Source organism: Leiobunum rupestre, chromosome 2, assembly GCF_980474605.1.
Source record: "Leiobunum rupestre chromosome 2, qqLeiRupe1.1.hap1, whole genome shotgun sequence".
In the NCBI taxonomy this organism is placed as follows: Eukaryota; Metazoa; Arthropoda; class Arachnida; order Opiliones; family Sclerosomatidae; genus Leiobunum; species Leiobunum rupestre.
In genome coordinates, this window is record NC_143385.1 from 26,873,364 (window position 1) to 26,897,674 (window position 24,311).

General features: G+C 36.9%; 2 protein-coding genes across 2 annotated transcripts; both read left to right on the forward strand.

Annotated features, from left to right (window-relative positions):
* The first annotated feature begins 7,955 nt into the window (after window positions 1-7,955).
* Window positions 7,956-16,667, forward strand: LOC149956663 (synaptic plasticity regulator PANTS). Its single transcript, XM_090165499.1, has 5 exons — window positions 7,956-8,163; window positions 11,005-11,099; window positions 14,339-14,384; window positions 14,453-14,571; window positions 16,470-16,667. Exons 1-5 carry the CDS (start codon window positions 8,160-8,162, stop codon window positions 16,665-16,667), a joined length of 462 nt encoding a protein of 153 aa, XP_090021625.1. The 5' UTR covers window positions 7,956-8,159.
* An 18-nt stretch (window positions 16,668-16,685) lies between these two features.
* LOC149956664 (uncharacterized) lies at window positions 16,686-20,548 on the forward strand. Its single transcript, XM_090165498.1, has 2 exons — window positions 16,686-17,545; window positions 19,877-20,548. Exons 1-2 carry the CDS (start codon window positions 16,686-16,688, stop codon window positions 20,496-20,498), a joined length of 1,482 nt encoding a protein of 493 aa, XP_090021624.1. The 3' UTR covers window positions 20,499-20,548.
* The last annotated feature ends 3,763 nt before the right edge of the window (window positions 20,549-24,311 follow it).

Below are 24,311 nucleotides of genomic sequence, written 5' to 3' on the forward strand. Positions count from 1 at the left end.
GGCGAAGAAACAGGTAGTTCCAAAAAATAACCATCCGGGAGCCGGGTGTGTAATATTAGGGCTATAATTATCTAATATAGCCTAATAGGTTAACTAAACAATGTATATTTTTAATGTTCTTTTTTATTGACATGGCGTCATACTTTTAGTATAAAAGACCGGAGAATTAATCTCAGGGCATCAGTCTCCTCATGTAAAGCCGCGTACAACTATTGTAAATAAATCTTGTGTTATTGTAATATTCTTTGTATCATTCATACAAAACAGGGTGCTTGTTTGGTAGGCGTCCTGACGGTCGGTCTCGACGGGCGTCAGGCATACAGGCATGGGCTAAGTGGGCTACAGCCCAGGGCCTCCAGCCAGTTGGGGGGCCCCCGGAAAGGCCATCCATTCTCCAGGGATAAGGGATTAGTTAATTAAATATTATTTATACTCATTGAATATTATGTATCTCTGCAATTGTTAGTTACGTCTAAAGTAATTTGACTCATCGCCACATCGCGCATCATACGGTACCAACAATTTCCAAAATCTAACAGCGAGTCAATGTCAGTAAAAATCTCATTTTCAGTAGGACTATGTTATACTTTTGAAATTAAAAGCTTTGGTTTGATTATTGTGTAGTTGAATTTCGACAACGGACATACAAATGCTGCCCGTGGGGATCGCAAATGTTTTAAGAAATAATTCAGCCCATGGCCCCAAAAGGTCTTAAGACGGCCCTGCATACAGGCGGTAAGTATTACAGTGAGTGTAGATCGTGGTAAGTGGGCGGTATGTGGTGATAAGTAGGGTGGCTGTCGTCATGAGGTATTGAATGTGGTAAGGTCGGAGCATCTAAGATATGACTATTAGATGACCTGCTTCGACATAACATCGCCCAGTGGCCCCGACGAGAGCAGTTGTGACACAAAGAGGCAGCGGCCGGGCACCGCGCTTGACGAGAGTGGAGAAGTCCACAGTTCAGACAAGTATTTCGCGAGAAACGAGAGGAAGATCTCCCAAAAGGTCCTTGGGACACATGACTTCGTGGCTGGGAAACGTGGTGTTCATGAGGTCGTAGATTCGGGCGGAAACCAGGAGAGACTAGGAACGACACAACTGAGTGGAAGAGTGTCTGGAGAGCGTGTGTACTTTGGCAGTTGTTCCTACAGAAGACGGCAAGGTATCAACCAGTCCTGCGTGCGTAGCCGATGTCTCCCCAGCTTTACATATGGCAATGGCTTGGGTTAGAGTGAGATTCCTATGCGAAAACAAGGTTTTACGAATAGCAGCGTTGTGTACCCCAGCAAGTATCTGACATCATGTTGAATAGCATAATAAGGCAGCAGTCGTAGTATAAAAGAATGGTTAAGACTTTATTTACATTTAATCATACATGAAGGAGATCGTTGGTCTGTGCTTAGAAATATAGGTATTTATAGTGGAAACTTGGAGAAGGGAAGTATTCTGGAGTGGAAAATCCCATAGCGGTAATAAGAACGTCCTTTCCCACCTATTGCTGTTAGAATTACCCAGACTACCCCGGTTAAACCGGTTTTTGTGATATTAATGAACATTAATATTAAATAACAATATATAATATGTTAAATAACGCGCCTTAATACTTATATGTCTAAACTTAACAGATGGCGCTAGAGAGTGGCGCGTAGTCTTCAAAATAAAGAAGTACGGGTATAAACCGGGGGGCTAAGAAAAGCTCGGCGGCGGGAAAACAAAGCCGTAATGATTTTGTGTTACTTTGTAAAGTTTATATTCATTAAAATAGTTTGTGTTCAGATTAAAGTAGTTTGACTAAATCAATCGAGAACATAACATGGTGTCAGATAGATATGAATCTCCCCAGTAAATTTGCGGTGTTCCTGTGTAGTGATAGTTTTTTGTGACGTTTGGCACGGCCCATGTGCCATGCCAAGGCTAAAGTTAGGGGCTTTTTGGACCGAGTTTGCTCCAGCGTTTTTGTTTCGTGCGTTGTTCTGTCTCGCACCCCCATTCACAATGACTACCACTCCTTCCACCACACCTACCACAACTACTCCAACTATGATGGTTGCTTCATTTCAAGTTTCTCAGCCAGATGTTTACCCATTTTCGACTCCAGTGGAATGGCCAAAATGGAAAAGGCGGTTTGAAAGGTTCCGTATGGCTTCTGGGTTGTGTTATAAAGACGAAGCTGAGCAAGTAAATGCTTTAGTGTATATGATGGGTGATCAAGCTGATGACATTTTTAACTCATTTGGGCTGAGTCCGGCGGACCAGAGAGTGTATCAAACTGCCCTTGACAGATTTGATGGATATTTTGTGGTAAGAAAGAATGTAGTGTTTGAAAGAGCTACTTTCAACAATCGCAACCAAAAAGAAGTGGAACACATGGAAGAATACATTACGGCACTCTATGCACTTGCTAAAACCTGTGATTTTGGAAATTTGCATGATGAGTTGATACGGGATCGTATCATTGTTGGTGTACGAGACAAAGTATTATCGGAAAGAATGCAGCTTGATATAGTACGATGACTTTGGACAAAGCTATTACTACAACTCGTCAACACGAGGAAGTAAAACGACAGCAAAAGCTAATGAATGGAAGTCAGTCAGGTCAAGCGGAGGCAACTGTAAATAAAGTGGGTTCACGCAACAAAAATAAGTCTACCACTAGTAACAGTGCACGTACGTCTTTTCAATCTGGTGGGAATCCTGGGAAAAGTCCTAAACAGTTTAAATGCACAAAATGCGGGTCCAAGTATTTCACTCACCTGATAAGTGTCCAGCCAGGAATGTAACCTGTTTCAATTGTAAGAAAAAGGGACATCACAAAAAGGAATGTCGTAACCGAAAACCAGTTAATGAGGTTAAAGAAAATCATAATGGACAAAATGGAGCTGAATACGATTCTGCTTTCCTGGGTGAAATAAAAGGTTTGGACATAAAAATTGATTCCGTCGCAGATAATTTCACAGACAAATCTTGGGTAATTAATATTCAAGTAAATGGGATTTTGACAAAATTTAAATTGATACCGGTGCTGAAGTTACAGCAATACCAGAAGTTCTGTTTCGAGAAAAGTTCAAGAGTTTGAAATATCAAAAGTCAAACCGATCACTATTAGGTCCGGCTAAGTCAAAATTAGAATGTACAGGTATGATTGACGTTGAGCTGTCATTTCAAGACGTGAAACATATTGCGAAAGTTTACATCATTCGTAATCTGGAAATACCACTGCTGAGTTTGAATGCAAGTGAGAACCTGAAGGTAATAAAACGCCTGTACAATGTTCTAAGCAAGACTGCCGTCGATCCTAGGAAGGATTTTCCAAGATTATTTTCCGGTATTGGGAATTTTAAGGAAATATATAAAATAGAACTGACGGAAAAGGCGATACCGTACGCAATTGCATCCCCGAGACGAGTACCCATTCCGTTGATGAACCAGGTTAAAGCTGAACTCGAAAGTATGCAAAAATTAGGAATAATTTCACCAGTTGAGACTCCAACTGAATGGTGCGCACCCATGGTCATTGTTAAGAAACCCAATGGCGAAATTCGCATCTGTATTGATTTCACGAAGCTCAATGAATTTATTAGAAGGGAAAGATTTCAGTTACCAACCGTTGATCACACACTAGGAATGTTAGCAGGCGCCAAGATATTTTCAAAATTGGACTGCAATTCTGGTTATTGGCAAGTCCCTCTAGCACCAGAGTCCAAACATTTGACAACATTCCTTACTCCTTCTGGGAGGTTTTATTTCGAAAGACTACCCTTTGGTTTGAGCTCAGCATCTGAACACTTTCAGCGTCGCATTAGCATGTACATTGACAACATTCCAAATTGTATTAGTCAACAAGACGACATTCTCATTTGGGGTGACGAAGTCGGTAAACATGATATTTCTTTACGCCAAGTTTTATCAAGACTGGAAGGGAACGGCGTTACTTTAAACTCGAACAAATGTGCATTCGGCGTCGACACAGTAAAGTTTTTGGGTCACGTCATCGATGGTACAGGTATTCGACCTGACGATGACAAAGTCAAGGCCATAGCCAAGATGGAACCGCCAACGAATGTATCAGAGCTGAGACGAGTACTTGGAATGACCAATTATCTTGGAAAGTTTGTTCCAAATATGTCTGAAACGTTACACCCATTGCACACGTTATTGAGCAGCAAGAACTTGTGGGTTTGGGGTCCACCCCAACAGCAAGCGTTCGAAACGTTAAAGACAGTTTTAACAAGTTCACCGGTTCTCGGATTATTTGACCCTAATAGACCGACGGTTTTTTCGGCAGATTCCTCCGCTTACGGAATTGGCAGCACTTTACGACAGAAACAGACAGACGGCACGTATAAGGTCATAGCGTACGCTTCAAAGACTTTATCGGAGACTGAGAAGCGATATGCGCAAATTGAAAAGGAAGCGTTGGCTATCACTTGGGCATGTGAAAGATTTCAAGATTTTGTTACTGGAATAAAAATCACAATCGAAACTGATCACAAACCCTTGGTGACGCTCCTACAATCGAAAAATCTCGATGATTTATCGCCCAGACTCCAGCGACTTCGTATTCGGCTAATGAGATACCAGTATAAGATAGTTTACATTCCTGGAAAGGAACTTGTGGCAGCCGACACTTTGTCGCGAAGTCCATTACAAACAATTGGCGATAACGAATTGGAGGAAGAGGTCGAAGCTTATGTACAGCTGGTTATATCTCAATTACCAGCCACGGACAAGCGAATGGCGGAAATTTGGGAAGCTCAAACAAGAGACGTAGAATGTGAAAATCTCAAGCGCTACGCGATTCAATCACGGTTCAAAATGGCATACTGATGATGGGTACGAGAATTCTTATTCCAAAATCAATGAGATCGGAAATGCTTGACCGCATTCACGAAGGTCATTTGGGCATAACAAAATGTCGCGCTCGAGCGCGAACGTCTATTTGGTGGCCCGGAATGTCAAGAGCAGTCGAGGATAAAGTACGCTGTTGCGTTAAATGTTTGAAGGAATCGACTAATCGTCATGAGCCTCTACAGCCGTCTCTAGTTCCAGAGCGACCTTGGTAAATAGTGGCTATGGACCTATTTTATCTGGATGGTCAATGGTATATACTTTTGACGGACTATTATTCTCGTTATTTTGAAATCGCACGTTTACCAGATCAACGAGCAGAGACTATAATCGACTTAACGAAGAGTATTTTCGCGCGTCACGGTATACCTGAGGTGATACGAAGTGATAATGATCCTCAGTTCGATCCAACCAAGACAGTGGCATTTATTTCGTTCGCCAACGAATACGGATTTCGCCAAGTTACGTCAAGTCCGCGTTTGGCGCAAAGCAATGGGTTTGTGGAATCCGCTGTAAAAGTAGTTAAGTCACGCTTGAAGAAATCGGAAGATATATATTTAGGATTGTTAGCGTATCGCACCACGCCGTTACCGAATGGATTTAGTCCTGCCAAACTTTTGATGAACCGAAGATTACGAACTACCGTCCCCTCAGTTCCCGAACTACTCCCGTCTAAAGTTCCTCCGAAAAAGAAAGTAGAGGTAAAGGAACTAGATTTAAAAAAAATCAAAAAGCTAACTATGATAAAAGTCATGGTGTAAAACCTCTCCGAGATCTTAGTACAGGAGAGAGAGTTTGGATAGTAGATATGCGTGCGGAAGGGCATGTTGTATACAAATCGACAGAACCACGATCCTACATTGTCAGTACGCCAAACGGTCGAGTTAGACGGAACAGATACCATTTAATACCACTTCCAAGACTTGATCAGGTTCCACAAGTAACGACTCCAGTTCACAAGGCGTCTAGCCAACCTCAACAAGCGTTTCACCCTGTACCAACACCGAGTGTTGTTCACGGCTCATCGACGCCACCTCACAACCAGAGTCCAGTCAACAGTCCCCTGAACAGGCCGATTGGTCAGAGTCCGCCTGCAAATAGCGCAACTCCAAAGGCCAGAGAAAATCAGAACCAGTCAAGATCGAGTCGACCCAACAGGCAACACACTCCTGATGGCACAGTTCAGGATGGTTACGTATCAAGATCAGGACGTCACGTTAAGAAGAAAATTATGTACGATATATAAAGTTAAAAAAAAATCAACTTTTCCTAAGAAAGGGAGATGTGATATTAACGAACATTAATATTAAATAACGATATATAATATTCTAAATAACGCGCCTTAATACTAATAATATGTCTAAACTTAACAGATGGCGCTAGAGAGTGGCGCGTAGTCTTCAAAATAAAGAGGTACGGGTTTAAACAGGGGGGCTAAGAAAAGCTCGGCGGCGGGAAAACAAAACCATAATGATTTTGTGTTACTTTGTAAAGTTTATATTCATTAAAATAATTTGTGTTCAGATTAAAGTAGTTTGACTAAATCAATCGAGAACATAACAGTTTTTGGTGGGACGTCAGCTTTATCTGCCATCATTCTGGCTTGATGACGTCCGACCAAAAAGAGCATAATGGGAACTTTACAAAGCCGCAGGTGGCGCCCGACTTTTCCACTCCAGAATACTTCTCTTCTCCAAGGTGGAAACTAGGCGGGAAATTGTCCCGTGTTCTTACAGTTATTAACGCTCATAGTTTAGCGCCATGTAGGCATATACAACAATTGTTATATATGCCTAGATGGCGTGAGAGTTTTTATAGCGTTATAAGATTTTATGGACTTTGAAAGACACATTTTTGTACGCTATATTGTGTCGACGGGATTTAATTTGCACAATACAATTTATCAGAAATACATGTATTTCTGAATTTATTGTAATGAATTTATATACAATACAAGTTGACCTTTTTAAAATACAAGGTGAATTTAAGAGATGTTGTAACTCGGTCGAAAGACTCTTGGACGAAGATTATAACGTGCTGGGAGGTTTGCTGACGTCGATGGCTGCGGCTGGACGATGGGCAAGATCGACGGAGATTGCGGCGAGTCTGGGACGGCGGGTTGCGTCGTTGGCTGGACGGGAACGGCTGACGGTGGTTGAGGCATAGAGGAACTATCCTGCGTCTCAGTAAGAGCAATTATGGAAGGCTGGAGAGTGGCAGTAAGGCCCGGAGGGCAAGGTGCTTATTTGTGATGGAGCACAGATTCGTGTACAGCAGGGAGAACCCCGCAGTTCCGAGTCCTTTCGAGGACGCGGTTGAGGAGGGTGACGAACATGAGAGGGCTGCTCCCGAGAATGCCCAGGTGTCTGAAGGAGCTGCTCGTCAGCAAGAGGACATCGTTGGGAGAGCCGGGCGTTAGTACTGCCAAGTGGCAGAACAGGCCCAGACGCGATTTCCGCAAAAGAAGGAGGCGGGGGGTGGATTGGCTGCTGAGGCATGAAAGAGCAAATTCGGCGAAGCTCTTTGTTCTCAGCTTCAAGAGACTGAATCCGCTTAAACAAGGAGGCTTGATGCTTTTCGAACAGGAGGAGTTTTTTGTGGAGGCTGAATGGTAGATCTACACATCCTTTACCAGCCATAGATATAGGAAACGTATATAAAGGTCTAGATAAAATATTTCAAAGGGAGTGAATACGGAGGTGATAGCTAGCAGAAACGCGTAATTTCTGCAGGCTATCCTTATAAGGCGCTATCTATCGGTAAGAAAGCTCGTGCTATCGTCATTGTCTCCTGCTTAAAAATTATACTAAAAGTCACCAACAGATGGTGTCTAAAGACTACGGCCTGCGGAAAGGTCAAGCACTTAGTACTAAAATGCTAAGAGAGCTCGCGCTCTAGGTCACGTGCCTTCCTCGGTGTCTGCTAGGTGTCAATTCCGTATTTTATGTTAGGCTTAGACGCCCCGAAATTTATCTAGACCTTTATATACATTTCTAATATCTATGTTACCAGCCCAGAGGCCGTAGACGTTGGCATTCGCCCTGATTTTACAGCACAGCATGTGAATCCAGCGGTAGCAGTACGCGCAGTGGAGCATCTTTCCTGAAGTTTCACTTTCGCTAGTGAATGTTTGAAAACATCCTTATTTCCAGACTTACCTTTCATAAAAAAATCATATTGTAGTCTGCATTCGTTTCTGTGAAGAGCAAACCCTTCGGCTCGCCGAACTATCGCTAGTTTGCTACTTCTTATATACTTATTATCATGTTATTTAAAGCATTTTAGAAACTAACTTGAGGGAATGGAGAATGGGTAATATGATAATTTATTTTATAACCATTATTTTAAGTTAAACTTTTGGTAAACTTGAGTACGTTATCCATGAAGCTAATGTTCAACATTTTGACCACTAATGCGAAGACTGATAATGCTACATTTAATTAGTTTGTCGATTATTATTCACTAGTCATGAAAATTTTATCTGTTCCCTATTTGTCTATTTCTACATGACCAGAGATAGGTAATGTTCATAAGTTGCAAAATTAGCTCGTGGAAAAACTAATACTAAATAAATCAAGTCAGGGTTTGGGGCTAGGCAGTCTTTAATAAATTAGTGAAATTCATATTCATCACCCTCTAACAGAATTTTTTCACACAAAACTTTGGAATCCACTTTCACTAAGGAAGGTTTTTCAAAATGTTCCCAATAACGTACGCTTTAGGCATTTGGTTACTAAAAATCATCAAATGTTATTTAAAATGTTGAAATTGAAATGAAACTTAATAAATTGAAAGCCGAAGGACGCAGTACTGGGCTATGAAAAGGAGACAAAACACGTCATAACAACAATATAACTAGACAACCACATTATTTATAGTAATAATTTTATGCCAGAGAAGCGCTGAAGCCAGGAACATCTACATTTTTAGAAGGGCATTCCCATCATACAATCTATATATAGTGTTCGTACGGGGTTAAAATAAAGTCGGGGTCGGGGATGGTAAATTCTTTATATTTATTAAGAATAGAAAAATTATAAAAATACCCCAATTTTACGGGTTAAGATTAGATAGTGTATCTTGTGTAAGCCAGCCTTTGAGCCTAGGGACTATTAGTAATAGTCTTAGTCGATAGCTATGCAGCAAAATTTTCGTTTTCGAAACAAAAACATTTGAGAGAGTTGGTTGTTTTCGATCTATCGAAATATGGCAGCCTTGCCTGCCTTCTGGCCTGTATCTCCATACCAAAAATGGCCGACGATTACGCCACCGAAAATATTTTACAAAACTGATCGGCGGCTTTTTTTACCGTTATTTTGAATTATCGACTAGGACTATAGAAAAAATAGATAAGATAGGTAGATTTTAAAATAGAGGTCTCTAGCTTAGGCATTGTAATTGTTTAAATAAGTTGTTTTATAAATTCACAAGTTATTTCCAAACGTTGTAACTCCACACTCCTTAGCTGAGACTGAGAGAGTCTGAAACAACGGCAATTATGAAACTAAAACTTAAAAAGTGACTCAAGTCGGAGTCAAGCGTCAGGCGAGAGCTACGTCAGCGGCATCAGCCAAAGGTCATTCGGATCATTCTATTGTCGCCCACGAAAAAAAAGAGAGAAGGAACCTATCTATTTTATATTTTTAGGATTTAGCGGGGTGCGTCGGCGCGAAAATTTAAAATTACACTACGAAAACCCCGACTTGATTTGCGACAGTCGGGGTCGGGGACAAAAGTCGGGGATCCCCGACTTTCGGGGTCGGGGTCGGGGTCCCTGTACGAACACTATCTATATATGAGACAAGGAGGGAACAGTTTCTAAAATATTTTTTACAATTTTGGGCCTAACTCAAAACTAAACCAGTTGCAAACTGTCCAAAATAACAGTGCCAGAACGATTCTATGGAAGCCTACAAGATCAGCAACTACAGCAAGGAGCGAACTTGAATGGATGAATTTGCAACCAAGAGCGAATTACCACCTTCTGTTAATGTTTAAAATTTAACATGAGGAATGTCCAACCTATATTTTAGATATATTTGAACCCCCCCTTAATACGATTCATAATTACAATACGAGAGCCATAACCACTAATTTTAATGTTTTAAAGAAGTCTAATACATAGCTTTCACCTGGGTTTTGCTGACTGCTATCCCTTTACTGCCTATTCTAGAAAGTGCTGTCAGGCATCTGTAATGTATTACTTTTAATGTGTTTAAAAATGACCTGAGAAATTACATTAATAGAAAAGGAAAAATATATTAAGTAAAATTTTATGCAAGTTAAACTGTACTCTTATGTAAAACTGATCGGAATATCCGTAAATAAAAGCTTTTTATTATTATTTAAATACAGTAATGTGTCAATAGGAAATTGAAGAAATATTCTTAGTTTCCTGAATGTGTTCTTGAAAAAACTCACTGGTAAAAAGGTCAACAGCACATTCCATAGAAATAATCTCTGTAGAAGTGTTTTTATTGTATATAATTACTCATGAACCCTATTTTTGAAGTTTTTCAATGGGATCTTGTTTTGTGACAATAGTAAGAAACTTACGGATAGGTAGAACCTAAAACTGCGTTTCATTTTCTTCCCTTTCAACCAGCATTATTTATCAAGTAAAAACCATGTCAAATGATGTTGGTTAAGCATAGCTAAAATGAAAGATTTTGGTATTAGCTGCTTGCTCGTAAAGTCATAGCTATACATCATAGCTAAGCCCTGGCCATCATGACATAGTTTCACGTCACAAATCGCAATCATGTAACCACCTTTGCTGTCTTAATGTCATGGCTGATCTAAATGCCTTACCATCGCAACATACACAGGCCAAGAATACTCGAGGGAAATTTTTTGAACTTATTAAATGAAAATTCTGCAGCAACTTGCCCTTATTAAAAATATATTCCAAATCAAATTATAAAGGCCAAAAGCCTTGAGATAATAGATTTCTTTAGTAATGACAGATTACTAAGCCAGGCATGAATGGCTTCTGTGCAAAGAAAAAGTAATAAATTAAACAGAACATAACAAATCTTGTTTAAGTAGAAGTTAATTTTAACCCTATCAGAGTATTTATGCATTTTTGTTCAGAGTGCATTCTTCTTTGTTGTTAGATGGTGGTCGCTCATTTATTTATTTTTATGGTTTTAGATATTTCATCTACACCACCCTGTGAAGTTGAAAGCAATATAATTGAGTCTCATGAAAAACAGCCATCGAGACCAGTTGATCCAAAAGCATGGATGGTATTTTTTTTTCTGAAATAACTAGTTGCATAAATAACATAACCATTATTTTCATGTTCATTTTCTTATCAAACTGTTTCAACTCTGACACTTTTGTCCAAGTTGGATTAGCAAAAATGTTTTAATGCGATAATTTAAAATATATAAGACAAAAATTGTTTTTCTGATTTGTTTGCAGTGTTTTAATGATGACATACTCTTGTTCAGAATATATATTTTTTTATAATTGGGGAGAATGACTATGTTGATTTGATTCACAGGGAAAACATCATGTGCAAGGGGCTCTATCTCATTGGAAGACGTAAGTTTTAAGGAACCAATGAGATAATTTTGTAGTAACTGGGGTTTTGGGATACAGGCCCAGTGGAGTATTATTGGTTTTGGTGAAAAAAATAGTGCAGATATTTTTAAAATTAAACTTAGCTTCTTTATTATTACCAACTAACTACATTTTATACTAAAAATTAAAACTATTGAGGTTTTTAATCTCAATAACCAGCAGAGTGGTGAAATGACTCGAAACAATAATTAAAATATGAGAGTAATTTATTTATCAAAACAACATATTAAATGAACTGGTAGCGAAGTGAGTTTCAGCTAAGGGAACTGCTAAAGTCAGTTTCAGGCGAGTATATATACTATACAATAAAAAACAAGGGCAGATTCTTATCTGACATAACCTTGAGAAAAAAACATTGTAACGTATTGGATGGTTTTTTTATATATACACAAAAAAGTCGTTTATTGTAATCTTCAACAAAAACCACAAAAAATTATACTGGAGACATAACCCATGATGGTAACAATGGGAAAGGTTCCTATATATATACACACGCCTTAGCAAGGTTGCCAGATTCCAAGCTCTAGATTATCGTATAGAGTTTTGATTCAGATCATTCTAGATTAAGAAGGATGGTACAGCTGAAAACAAGTCAATTAAGCCCAAAAGTTATTTAAAGATAATAATAAACAGTTTGTTTAACCTTTTATGTTGTATACTTTAGCTCATTTTAGGTACTAAAAACACTAGAGAAAATATTTTGGAAATATTTCCAATTTGTGACGTCAATTATAACTCCGCCAGCAAACCACAAGAGCTTGTTTGGAAGTGGTAGCGCGGAATCTGGGAGATAACCTTTACTTGAGATCAATGATCACCGCAATATTTAGATATATATGAAGGTTTCCGCTCTAAAGTAACAGTTTTTACAACAGATCGTGCTCTGGACCGTATGATCCAGCCTTTGGATCGTATATTGTTCAGAGTGTTCAATTACCATACAAATACGATCCAGGTCGTACCTCTGGCAACTCTACCCCTTACCTTATCTTTTGTCCTTTCACCCCTTATCTTTCCTTATCTAAGTTTATTTTATTTACATAGACTCACTTCTAACGCCATCTATCATGGTTTATCTATAATTTTTAGTATAAAGGTTATTAATCCGTTACAATTTGATTGACTCTTAAGGGAAAGAGGTTACTGGCAGACCTAAGGATGTTTTCAGGGCCATGCATAAGGGGCTAAATACCCGCGGCACAAGGGTAAAAGGGCCTGGAAGCATGTTTTTAAGGGTATAATAGGGAACCAGCACACCCCCTCCTTGCTAATTTCAGTTCGAAGGGCCCCCGACAATGTAATTTGTCCTGTGGCCCGAAATGTCTTTGCACGGCCCGGGTGGTCTGGGAGCAAAAAAAAATTTTTTCAAAATAGTCATTCTTCAGGATTATGAATATGTAAATATGTTCTTGCTTTGGTTGAGTAACGCTCGTTCTATTGATTTATAAAAGGATTGTGATGTTTAATTTCTTTCCTTTTCCATATCATACCGAATCTTGAATTTTAAGTTTTAACATAAGTAACATAATAACAATAAGCGTGTCAGTTAGCACAAATTATTAAAGAACTGATTTTCAGAGCTATTGCGCAATCAAGATTTAGTTCAACACGAAACCCCCTCGCGTCTAAATATGAACAAGGAAGGGCATCTGAAACATTTCTACTCTGATAACTAATGAGAACCAGCCTGACTGAGAAAATGGATGTGATAAATTAAATTAAAAAATTAATTAATTTGGATAGTGCTTAAAATAATCTTGGCCTGGAAAAAGCCTTAAGAATTTTTTCTGACGTACTCTTTTATGGTTTGGCTATAAAACATTTATAATCGTGATTATATTTGTGTCCCATACATGTGTCATGAGATATGCAGGGTGACCATTCTTCCTTTCTTTTATAATTTTTCCTATATTTCAATGCTTTCCTTTATTTTCCTGTAATTTAACCATTTTTCCTATATTTTCCTGTAATTAGATATTATTTGTATTTCGCGCGGTTTTTTCGAATTTCCCTCGTGCCTAGTTCGCTTTTCATAAATACAGATGTACCAAATCCTTTTGATAAAATGTCAAGGTTTTTAAAAATCATGCATGCAGATAAAATGTAAACTGCTTCTCCAAAGAACGGCACTGAACGGAATTAAGAATATCGTCGTCTGCTTAAAATAAATTTAAATTTTATTTATGCAAATTTTCCTATATGTCCCTATATTATCAAAGATAATACTCCTATATTCTCCTATAAGTCAACTGTTGAATTTCCTATATTCCCATAAATGTTTTGAGGTTTTTCAGTGGTCACCCTGGATATGCAGCCAATTGAAATAATTCCAAGCTTATATAGATAGCTGTGTTGAGTGACGTAGCTTTGGCATAATACCTAAAACTTAAAATAAGTTATTACATGTCCGTTCTACAACTCACTACACACATTCACCATGATAACAAGGCAGTAAATATTTTACATGCAAAATATATCCAGGGTGGTTGATTGGTTTTATTTAAATAAAATTTATTTTATTTTAATCGAATTTTTATTGCTTTAAATTTTTTGATTTGATTGATTTATTAAACCTTTTATGTCTCTTATACTTGATAAATTGATTAATAATTTCAGTGAAACGGTAATGTAAACTAAAATTTCCATTAAATTTAATTGCTATTTAAAAACGAAAATTAATTTAGTTTTCTCGTAATTGAAAATGCGATGGACAGTGTGATTTTGTACATTTTCATAAATACATTAAAGTATAATAGGTGATTTAAATCTGTATTTTTTTTAAAAATAACTTGATTTAAATTAAATGATTTCTGACACATGTGAAAGATAATTATATTGCTGCTATGACGTGTAGTGCTTAAATTAGAAACAAAATATTTTAATGTAACGTCTCTTTTAGGTTCGCCCTTGTGAGTGGTACAAAGAAGAGCTAGATGATTGCACAAGTTTGTAGTCTAGATGAGCAATAAAGTGTTATTTTGTTGGGTTATTTACCTGTGTTATATCTTTTAAGGTTTAAAAGCACGATTTCACCAGCATTTTGTTTATGGTAAATCTTTAAGCTGCGATATCTGGAAGATTGATTATGACAATTGTATGAAGTATAGACGCACGAAAGATGAAAAATGTTTGGTATGTGAAATATTTTTATTGGCTGTTATCAACCTATTGCTAGTCTTAATTAATTAGGGTAACATTTTGATTTAAGAAAAGCTAAAATTATTTACCCAAGGATTGTGAAGTATAAAAGCAAATTGACTATACTTTTAATCAAATATGTTTTCAATGTATGTCCTTTGCGTTAAATGAAAATTCAACTTGTACCCAAGTCTTTATGATTAATATAACCTGGCTTAAAGGAACTATATCACCACCTATTTAAATAAAAATAGAGTTTTAGGCCAGGGTAGAAACGGACCTATAAGAGTGTTGTTCATACTCAGGTGGTTATGTTTGCCAGGCAGATAAGATAGTAGAGTCCATTTAGGTATTTTGGGTAGAACTTCGCAAAAGAATGTTTGACATGGAGTCTCTAAATGGACGCTTCTAGGAAAAACCCCACATCCGGTCAAGGGGCAGTGAGGCACTTGTGCTCCAAGTGCACTATTGCAAATAGTTTTTAGGTAGACATGATAATCCTCTCTGTCTTGGCGTTTTTGAAGAAGAAGAGAAGTTTGAGAACCTCTTGTGAATTTGCGATAGGAAGAAGGTTAAATTTTTAAACCACAGCCGGCTGTTAAATGAAATCAGGGTCTAATTTTGGTTGAAAAATAGAGAAGGAGAAAAATAAACAATATTAAGTAAATTTAGGACAAGAAGGTTTTCAGCGGTGGTCCATTTACTTTATCTGGAAGCTGTGAATTGGTCATATTGTTTGAGCAGGGGACTTTTCCAGGTGCGCATTTGCACAAATGAGTGCAAGTCAGTCTCATGCCTGACACGGACAACCACCTCTTCTTGGTGCGGTATTGTTTTTTTTATTGTGAATTGTGGCTCTACTACACACTGTTCTACATTTGAACAAAATTAATTCACTAATTAATGTAATAATAATAATAATAATAATAATAAAAAGCTTTTTTTTGGAAGCACCTATTCAGCTAGAGCTGATTTACAGTAGGGTCCGGTTAAATTAAAATTAGGCTGACTATTAAAATGAATTAGATGCAATGACAGAAAATTTCAAACCGGAAAAAATACAAGATTTTTAGAACAGTTCATTAAATATGCAAATTATTCAGGTTTTGCATTAGGTTTATCAGATTTTCTAAAACACTATTCTTAAAGGATTGGGGTTATCACGTTGTTTAAGTTCAAGGGGCATTGGGGCAAATTATTCCATATCGACATCAGTGGCGGCTTAAGAAGGCTGGGTCCCCGGGGCGGCGGCAGTGTTTCGTGACACCCCCCAGGACCGTGCACTTTGTTTTGTCTTTGTTCATTATAAGTTCCTTTTGAGTTAGATTGTTTTCAAGTTTTTTAAAGTCAAATTCTGCTTGATCTTTCAGTCTGATTAAGTCCTGGCTAGATGTGATTGTCGCTTTCTATATCTTTATGTATATTCCGAGTGCATATGTCAAATAGAAGGGGCCCAAGAATGCTCCCTTGTGGTACCCTGTACTGTTTGCTTCTTGTTTGATTTGGTCCCTTCCATTTCTACATATTGTGACCTCTGGTGTATACAGGGTGTTTTTTTTGCTCGAAAAAGTAATTTTTTTCAAAAACTATGTTTTCTAGAAAGTTGAAAAAAATTTTAAACAAAAAGTCAAAGTCATAAACCACTTGGTTTAAACAGACTCTCATTCATGGTTTTGTAACGAAGCACTTACCCACTTCCGGTAAGAAAAATAGGGCTCCATTGGTTGCTGTATTGTACTATCTATTGTTGATTATTCATGTTAACTATCCAACAGGAAGTGGGTAGCTGCTATTGACTATGCTCAAGGGAGTGATTTTTAATCTAGGGTACAAGGTTTAAAGCAAATTTTAAACCAGCCAACCGTGCATAATATGTAATTATTGATTTTCAGAACTCCGTTATTGAGAGCGAAGTGCAAAGATATCAACAAAGAATAAAAGCTTCTCAGAATAATGATGTATGGGAAATGCGTGATTCTCCACCAGCTGAATGGAACAGTGCACTTCCAGACTGGTTTATAAAAGAACAAGAAAATAGCGCATTCAACAGTAATTCCACACTGAAATATACATCTTGTTCCATTCAGTAGATCCACGATCCAAACAAAATGCTTCCACATATAAAAATTACAAATCTGGTAGATGGAGAAATAGTTAATCACTCTCTTGTTATCATTTATGGTAAAATCCATGCATTATCAAATAACCACACCCTAATTAACTTTCAAGAAGAACAAATTTTAGTGTCGACTAAATTCGATAGTGGTCCAAATTCTTGGCCAATAATCAACAATAAATTCAAAGCAGTCATACAATTAAATATTGGCACTAATAACATTAACTTTCAATTTGGAGAAATTAAAAGAGAAATTTCAATTTTGTATCGTCCAGTGGAGTTCCCAACAATTGTTAAACTGGTCTACATAAAATGTTCCAACAGTGACGGCTCATTTCAGTCTCCTGCTTCGCAAAGAAACGATATTGAAGCTGCTAAACAAAAAATTTCGCTAGCCGCAACTTTAGTACAAACTGTAATGGCTGAAAAGATGAGAGATCATGGCTTGAAAAGGAAGTGTTTTAAACTTGAGGAAAATGATGGCAAAGTAGTTTGTCATGTATTTACTTCAAAACTGAAATTGGAAGACATATATGCCATGAACAGTGAAGAACTATGGGTTCATTTTGCCACTGAGTTAATGTCTTCATCTCTTAGTCAAGACGCACCTTGCAAATTTTTGGCATTTCTATCAGGAACCATTTATCAATGCAATTCTCCAGAACCACCAATAAATCACGCAGAAGTTTTGGCGAATACTAAAGGTCATGTGGCTTTAGGAGGCGGAGGGTTGGCTCTGTTTGGAACTGGTTGTTTACACACTTGGGCTTCAAACCTAAAAGAGCTCTCCTTCTGTTTAACAGATGATACACAAGTAGACAGAATGAAGTTCATGGATGATAGCTGTAACAGGTTGGGAAAATTTTTATGATTTTTGTTTTGGTATGTTAAATTTAAGTTTGCTCCAGCTGGTAACTTAGAGAAAACTGGTGTTAGATTAAACACGTACAGTATCCTAATTACTTAAAATTAAAGGCCAAGAATGAAATTATTTATGTTGAGATGAACTGCCAGAATCATGAGCTAATTTTCTTTCCACTTGAGCTTTAGGGAACCGGAGTTATTTGCTCTTTTTTTAAGTGAAGGAGCTTATTTTTCGAGCATGAAGGAGATTGGGAACAACACTAAAAATCATCTTAACAAATGATCATTATCAATGGCCAAAGTACTTTAAGGAAAAGTATTATCTTTGTAATAAATTGTTTTAGTGCTAATATTCTCTCACCAATCCATTTTGACACTAATAATAATCAGCTGGGCCGGGTTAAATTGCATTTTCCGTTTGACTCCAGATTAACTCTAAATTAGTCTTTGTTGTAATTGATTTCACTCTAATTGAGAGAGAAATCAAACATGTTCAAAGATTCAAGTGATTTTTTTCTCAATCTAAAAAGGAAAGAGCGAAAAATTGCTCTGAGCATTATGGATCCATTGATATGTTGAAATGGTCAATTTGGTTTAGAGAGCATAAGTGGAACGCACAAAGATTGATAGCAGATTGAGGCAAATACAACATTAAAAGTTTATAGCGGAAATCTTGATCACTATAGAGCTGTCAAACTTTCACAAGGCAATATAAATAGCTCTTACTGGCCGTTCAACTAAAACACAAGCTAGCTACAAAAGCATGAAATTTGCTGATCCCCCATCAAACATCTTACTTTTAAAACCACTGGAATGAAAGATTTAAATTGTCATAATTTGCTTTCAAATTGTTCAATTTTTCAGCAATTACATAAGGTTTAGTCTTATGGACAACACCTCACAATGGAATTTATTTCCAAATTATACGTAATAGCAGAAGTCTATAATAAACTCCTTAAGGGGGAAGTTTGAAAGCTTAATGAAATTGTGTAACAGAATTGTCCCATGAAACTATATAGCTGTGGCGGACAAGCAACGACTTTTTATACACATTTTAAAACATTGTGGAATAGTTTACTTGTAGTGTACACTTGTTTGGAAGGTCGTTCTTGTCACTGATTCAAATTCATCTGCTGACAAGACGGAAATTTTAATTTTTGAAATGTCTCAAAACTTGATGTTAAAATCATGATTATAATTTTGTACATTATAAAGTGTTTTCATAGTTTTAAATTTTTTACTATAAATATTTTGTCACATGCGGAGACTCGAACCTTGAACCTAGTGACGCTGCATGGTTACCAGCTATCCCTTACCAAAAAATAAGTTGGATAAAAACCACTTAGGACAACTTGTATATCAACTTGGTTTTCAGTTTGTATTTGGGACAAATGCCTATAGGCATTTTTAAGTATACTTAAAAATAACTTAAATCCTCTTTATTAATCAACTTATTTCCAACTAAACCAGAATCAACATTTACATTTAACTACTTAAAAGCAACTTAAATCCTACTAGGGAAACATCTTAAAACCAACTTAAAAATATTATGTAATTTCCTGACTACTAAAAACCAACTAATTATAAACTTAGCAAAAGCAGTATTTTCCTACCAACTGAATAACAACTTATTACCCCTTTAATAGTAACTTGAAATATGCTGACAACTTGAGCCTACTTAATACCAACTCAATATCAACTAATAATGTGTTAACAAACTAAATACAAACTGAAATCCAACTTATTTTTGGTAAGGGATATTTATTTGAATTCCACAGTACCGTCTCCTAGAACAGGGGCAATGCAAATGGACCTGTTTAATTACTCTAAATATAACCAACAAATAACGCTATCACTATGCCCCTTGGGTTCCTCAAAGTCATTTGTAAATTTGACTTGATAAATAATGATTTTTTTTTAAAAATGACTGATTACGGGTGTAATATCAAGGCAGAAAATTTACATACTAAGTATAAAATCAATAGTAACATAAGACCCAAAAGTGTGTCAGATGTACCTTCGCGCCTATTAAAATTTCTAGTGAGACCTAGTCACACTATAGACTACATAACCTACTAGTTGGAATAGTACTAGCAACATTATATTTAGTCTAGTCCCTGGCGCGATTTTCTCTCCGGTTTACTCGCCCGTAGACATACTACTATACCGTTCTGACACACTTTTGGGTCTTATGTTACTTTTGATAAAAACAAATGGTATTAAACATTGTATATAAAGTTAAATATTACTTTCATAGTTATGGATTTTTTGGTACTATTACATTATACTAGTCTAATATTAAACTTTTATTCATTTTAGAGGAGTAAATTGGGCATGCTATTCATCTGGCCTAGGCGCAACACTTCACGAGCTTGGACATGCATTTGATCTTGGTCACTCTAAGAAAGGTATAATGGGTCTTGGATTTCACGAATTTAGAAGAGAACTTATAGAAACTAGCAGAGATTCTTGTTGTGTGTGTTTAAACAAAACCGTTCAATCACCAACTTACAACTTATCTTGGGATTTCAAAATTAATCCCTCAAAATTTGCAACTGATAATTGGCCCACTCCTAAGGAAAAGTGTCTAAAATGTGGAGATGGTTCATATTGGATCCGATCCCAAGCACTCTTGCTTTATCATCACAAGTGGATGTTAACTGAAGCTTCGTTTAATTCAATTATTACTTTTCCAACATTTAAAGCTAATAAAATAGAATGGTTTTCCGGTATTAGATTAATTGAAATAAGAAATTTGACAGGGATGTGGCTGCATCATTTAGAATATATTGATAAAGATGTAAAACAGCTAGATTTAAAACTATTAATCCAAACACTTCCGCCTCTAGATCCTATAGTCAGTTTGGTAATTATGGATAGGGTTGGGAACATACACAAAGTTGATGTAAACACCATGACATACTCTGCTGTATTAAATTAAAATTGTAGCTTCAAATTTAAATTGAATAAAACTAGAATATAGGTAATATATGATGTTGTTATTATTTCAGCCCTAAATTTTTATATAAACTAATATTTACATTTTTGAAAATTGAAATGTGGATATGTTACTTGAAATATTAAGTAGATACTGAAGGAAATTAACTTTTTTTTAATTAACAAATGGTGTCAGCCCGAAGGAAATTAACTGACGTTATTAAAATGGAACTGAAATACTGAAGTTCTAGCTCCTACACTCTTTTTAGATAAACTCTTCCATGTTTTTGTTTACGAGGTCAAGTTATTTTAACTGACTTTTTTTAAGACAGTTTCTCAATTTTTAACTTAATATTTAGTAAGATGATCATGTTTGAAATGAAATTCCCTGATTTCTTAGATATATTTTTAAAGTCAGTGATTTTCGTCAAAGTGGAAAATTCCGGCCTGGACAGAAGTGAATTTAGTGGCTTATTTATCCTACAGGAAATTAAAAAATATTTTAACACAGAAATGTAGTTGCCAGATATTCGGCTAGTTAGGCAGTAAAAATATTTTAATTTAGGCTCTTAATTTTGGCCAAGCTCATTGTAGTACTCAGGGATAATAATAATAATAAAAAAAGCTTTATTTCAGGATATTCCTATCAGTTAGATACTGGTACGTGTTATTAATTTAAATTGAATCTAAAATTAACAACCAAAGAAAGGAATACAATTTTGTCACCAATTTTCAATTATACAATTTTTTAGGTCTTTTTAAAAATATTAAAAGAGTTCTGACTTTTTAGGACTTCCTCCGAGTGAGTTCTATAACCTTATACCGTTTACTCTTATGCTTTTTTTACTAAATGAATTAAGGTAACTCTGAGTATTAAAGTTAATATTAGTGTTTCTTGTGACGTACTTATGGTTTTGATTGAGGGAATATTTCTAAAGCATATCTGGGGAATTTTTTGTTATGGATTTTGTACATTAGTAGTAAGGTGTGGTAGTTCGCTCTTTGCTGTAAGCTCATCCAACTTAGCTCCTTTCTTGCTTCTGATGCAGAAGATCTTGGGGGTATATGTAGTATAGCTCTGGCTCCATTATTTTGCAAGGTTTGTAGTTTCTTCAGATTTGTGTTGGGTGCGGCATTGTAAAATATATCACCATAGTCAAACCCTGATTGCACCAAGGCATTATACAAGATACAGAGGGTTTCTTGGTTGAGGCTTGATATATATGGTTTAAATATAGCCAGAACTTTTGTTTTACTTTGGTGAATGTATAGTCAATGTGACAAGACCATTTAAGCTCATCGTCAAAGATTAGACCCAGGTATTTAAATGTATTAACCCTCAGAATTTCCATTTTTGGCAGCTCCGTTATAATTGATGTGATTTGTTTTTGGTGAAAAGATCATAAAGCAGATTTTTTTATGTTATTATTATTATTATTGATGATGTAATTAAGGCTTTGTGGTTATCACTAGTGTATAGGTTAAAGAGTAGCGGTCCGAGCACACTACCCTGGGGAACTCCGGTTTTGACCAATAGTGGTTTAGAGGTGTTCCCATTGACTGATACTGCTTGCGTTCGTTCACTAAGGTAGGAGTTAAACCAATCCAGTGATGCATTTTCAAGACCAATCCTCTTTAATATTTCAATTAAAGTGTTGTGTTTGACACTATCAAATGCTTTGGACATATTTGTCAGCTTCGAGTTTCTGTATGATGCGCTCATGTAAATTCAGGGTACATGTCATTGTAGAATGGCCTGGGAGAAAGGCGAATTGCATGTGGTAGAATATGTCGTTATTGAAACAGTACTCTAAAATCTGATTGTACGCACATCGTTCTGATGCCTTGGATAATGCTTGCAGGATTGATATGCCTCTGTAGTTACCCGGGTCCTTGAAAATATTATTAACATTTTTTAGTGATCTATGTAATATTAACCGTAAATTTTATTGAAAACTTAATTATATTTAGTTGTTTTAGCTTTTCAATGCAATTTTCCCTCATCCACTGGCCTGGACTTTTCTACAAAAAAAGCTACACTGCCAGTGTCTCTTAGAAAACCAAGCCACTCATTGACAATAATGAAACTTTGACTGTTTCATAGCCCGCCAATTTGGATTTATGGCTGATGTCTCATCTATAAAGTTGCATTGTCTTTTTGGTTCATATAAAAAAAACCACCTATTTTTTAAACTTTTTTTTAATTGATAGGGGGCGGGGAGGCATAAATGCCCACCCATGCACTTCGACCCTAGGTCCATTGTGCACCCCTGACCTATGAAATATTTTTGGTCGGCATATTAAAGAAGTCGTTAGTTTCTAATTGATGCATCCCAAGATGCTCTAGCCTTTGACCCGCATAAAAATCGCAGCTACAAAGAATGTGAGAGGCAGTTTCCTCCTCGGCCTTACAGGCTCTACATAGTGGGTCATCGCTGATACCAATAAGATTTAAATGTCTGTTGAGCTGGCAGTGACCAAAGCTCGAGTTGACGGGTAGTCATGTACTTGGGAGACCAGGCTGCGTATCAAGCCGCGGGGGATAGGGACAGCGGGTTCTTGTTGTTGGGTAACTTTGCCATAGCCAATATGTAGTGCATGTTGTGTGTAATACTTGGTAGTTGAAACTATGTGCATTTTTGTCATGGTTTTTATCAGGTCTGGCAAACCTGCATACATTCAGTTTTTCAGTCAGTCTAAAGCCAGCCACCATAGGTGTAACATGTTCACTCATTAATTACTAATAAATTAATTCAGTTTACTTTATTTGGTTTGTTGTCATTCCATATTACCACAGAACATGGTAGCAGAGCGTGGTTGTGGAATGATTTAATAATATTGCGAGTTTTTGGAAAGAAGGCAAGACCTACGAAAATACAAGAAATACGAAAAAATCGGCACAAGAGCGTCTGCTTGAAAACCAATATGGCGGAAGGTGGTATGATCTTTCCCGGACAAGTTCGTAAGCTCGATTCTTTAAATTATAAGGCTTGGAAATATGAGATGGAACAACTGTTAAAACACCATGGATATTGGGGAATAATAAATGGTACAGAAAGGGCCCCGGTTGCATCTAGTACTCAGGTTGAAAGAGATAAGTTCAATGCAAGGGATGCCAAGGCCTATGCTGTTATTGCATTGGGTATCAATGAGAATTTAAGAAGTCTTGTTGAAGGGACTGACACTTCTGTTGAAATATGGTCGGCGTTAGCAAACGTATTTGAACCTAAGACACGAGCTAGAATAGCTGTATTGAGAAAAGAATTTTATTCAACAGCATATCAACCCGGGGAAAGTATGGCAGAATTTATTGGCAGGCTTTATAATATAAAGACTCAGCTGGCCAATGCAGGGAAGATTGTAGACGACGATGAACTATCGTATCAGCTGATAGGGTCACTCCCAGATGATTATAATTCCTTGGCATTACAAATATATCAATTTCCCGATTCCAATTTTAAACCCAAGGTAATAAAGAAAATGTTGCTTGCAGAATATGGGCGCCAGGTGGCCAAGGAACAGAGCTTGGTAGATGGTTCTGATGCGTTATTCGTAAATACGAAAAGCACGAAAAGTAAAGAACCTAAGAGGAATGACAATCGAAGGTTGTTTAAAGGGAAATGTTACAATTATGATAAGTATGGCCACTGTTTTGCCGATTGTAAAGGTCAAGGCAAAGGGAAGAGTTACTTAAAGGGAAAGGAGAAAAAGAAAGATCATACGAATAGAGCTGGTTTATTTGCTACAGCGTTTTGTACTGCTGACGCAACACAAGAATGGATAGTTGATACGGGTGCTACACACCATTTCTGCAATA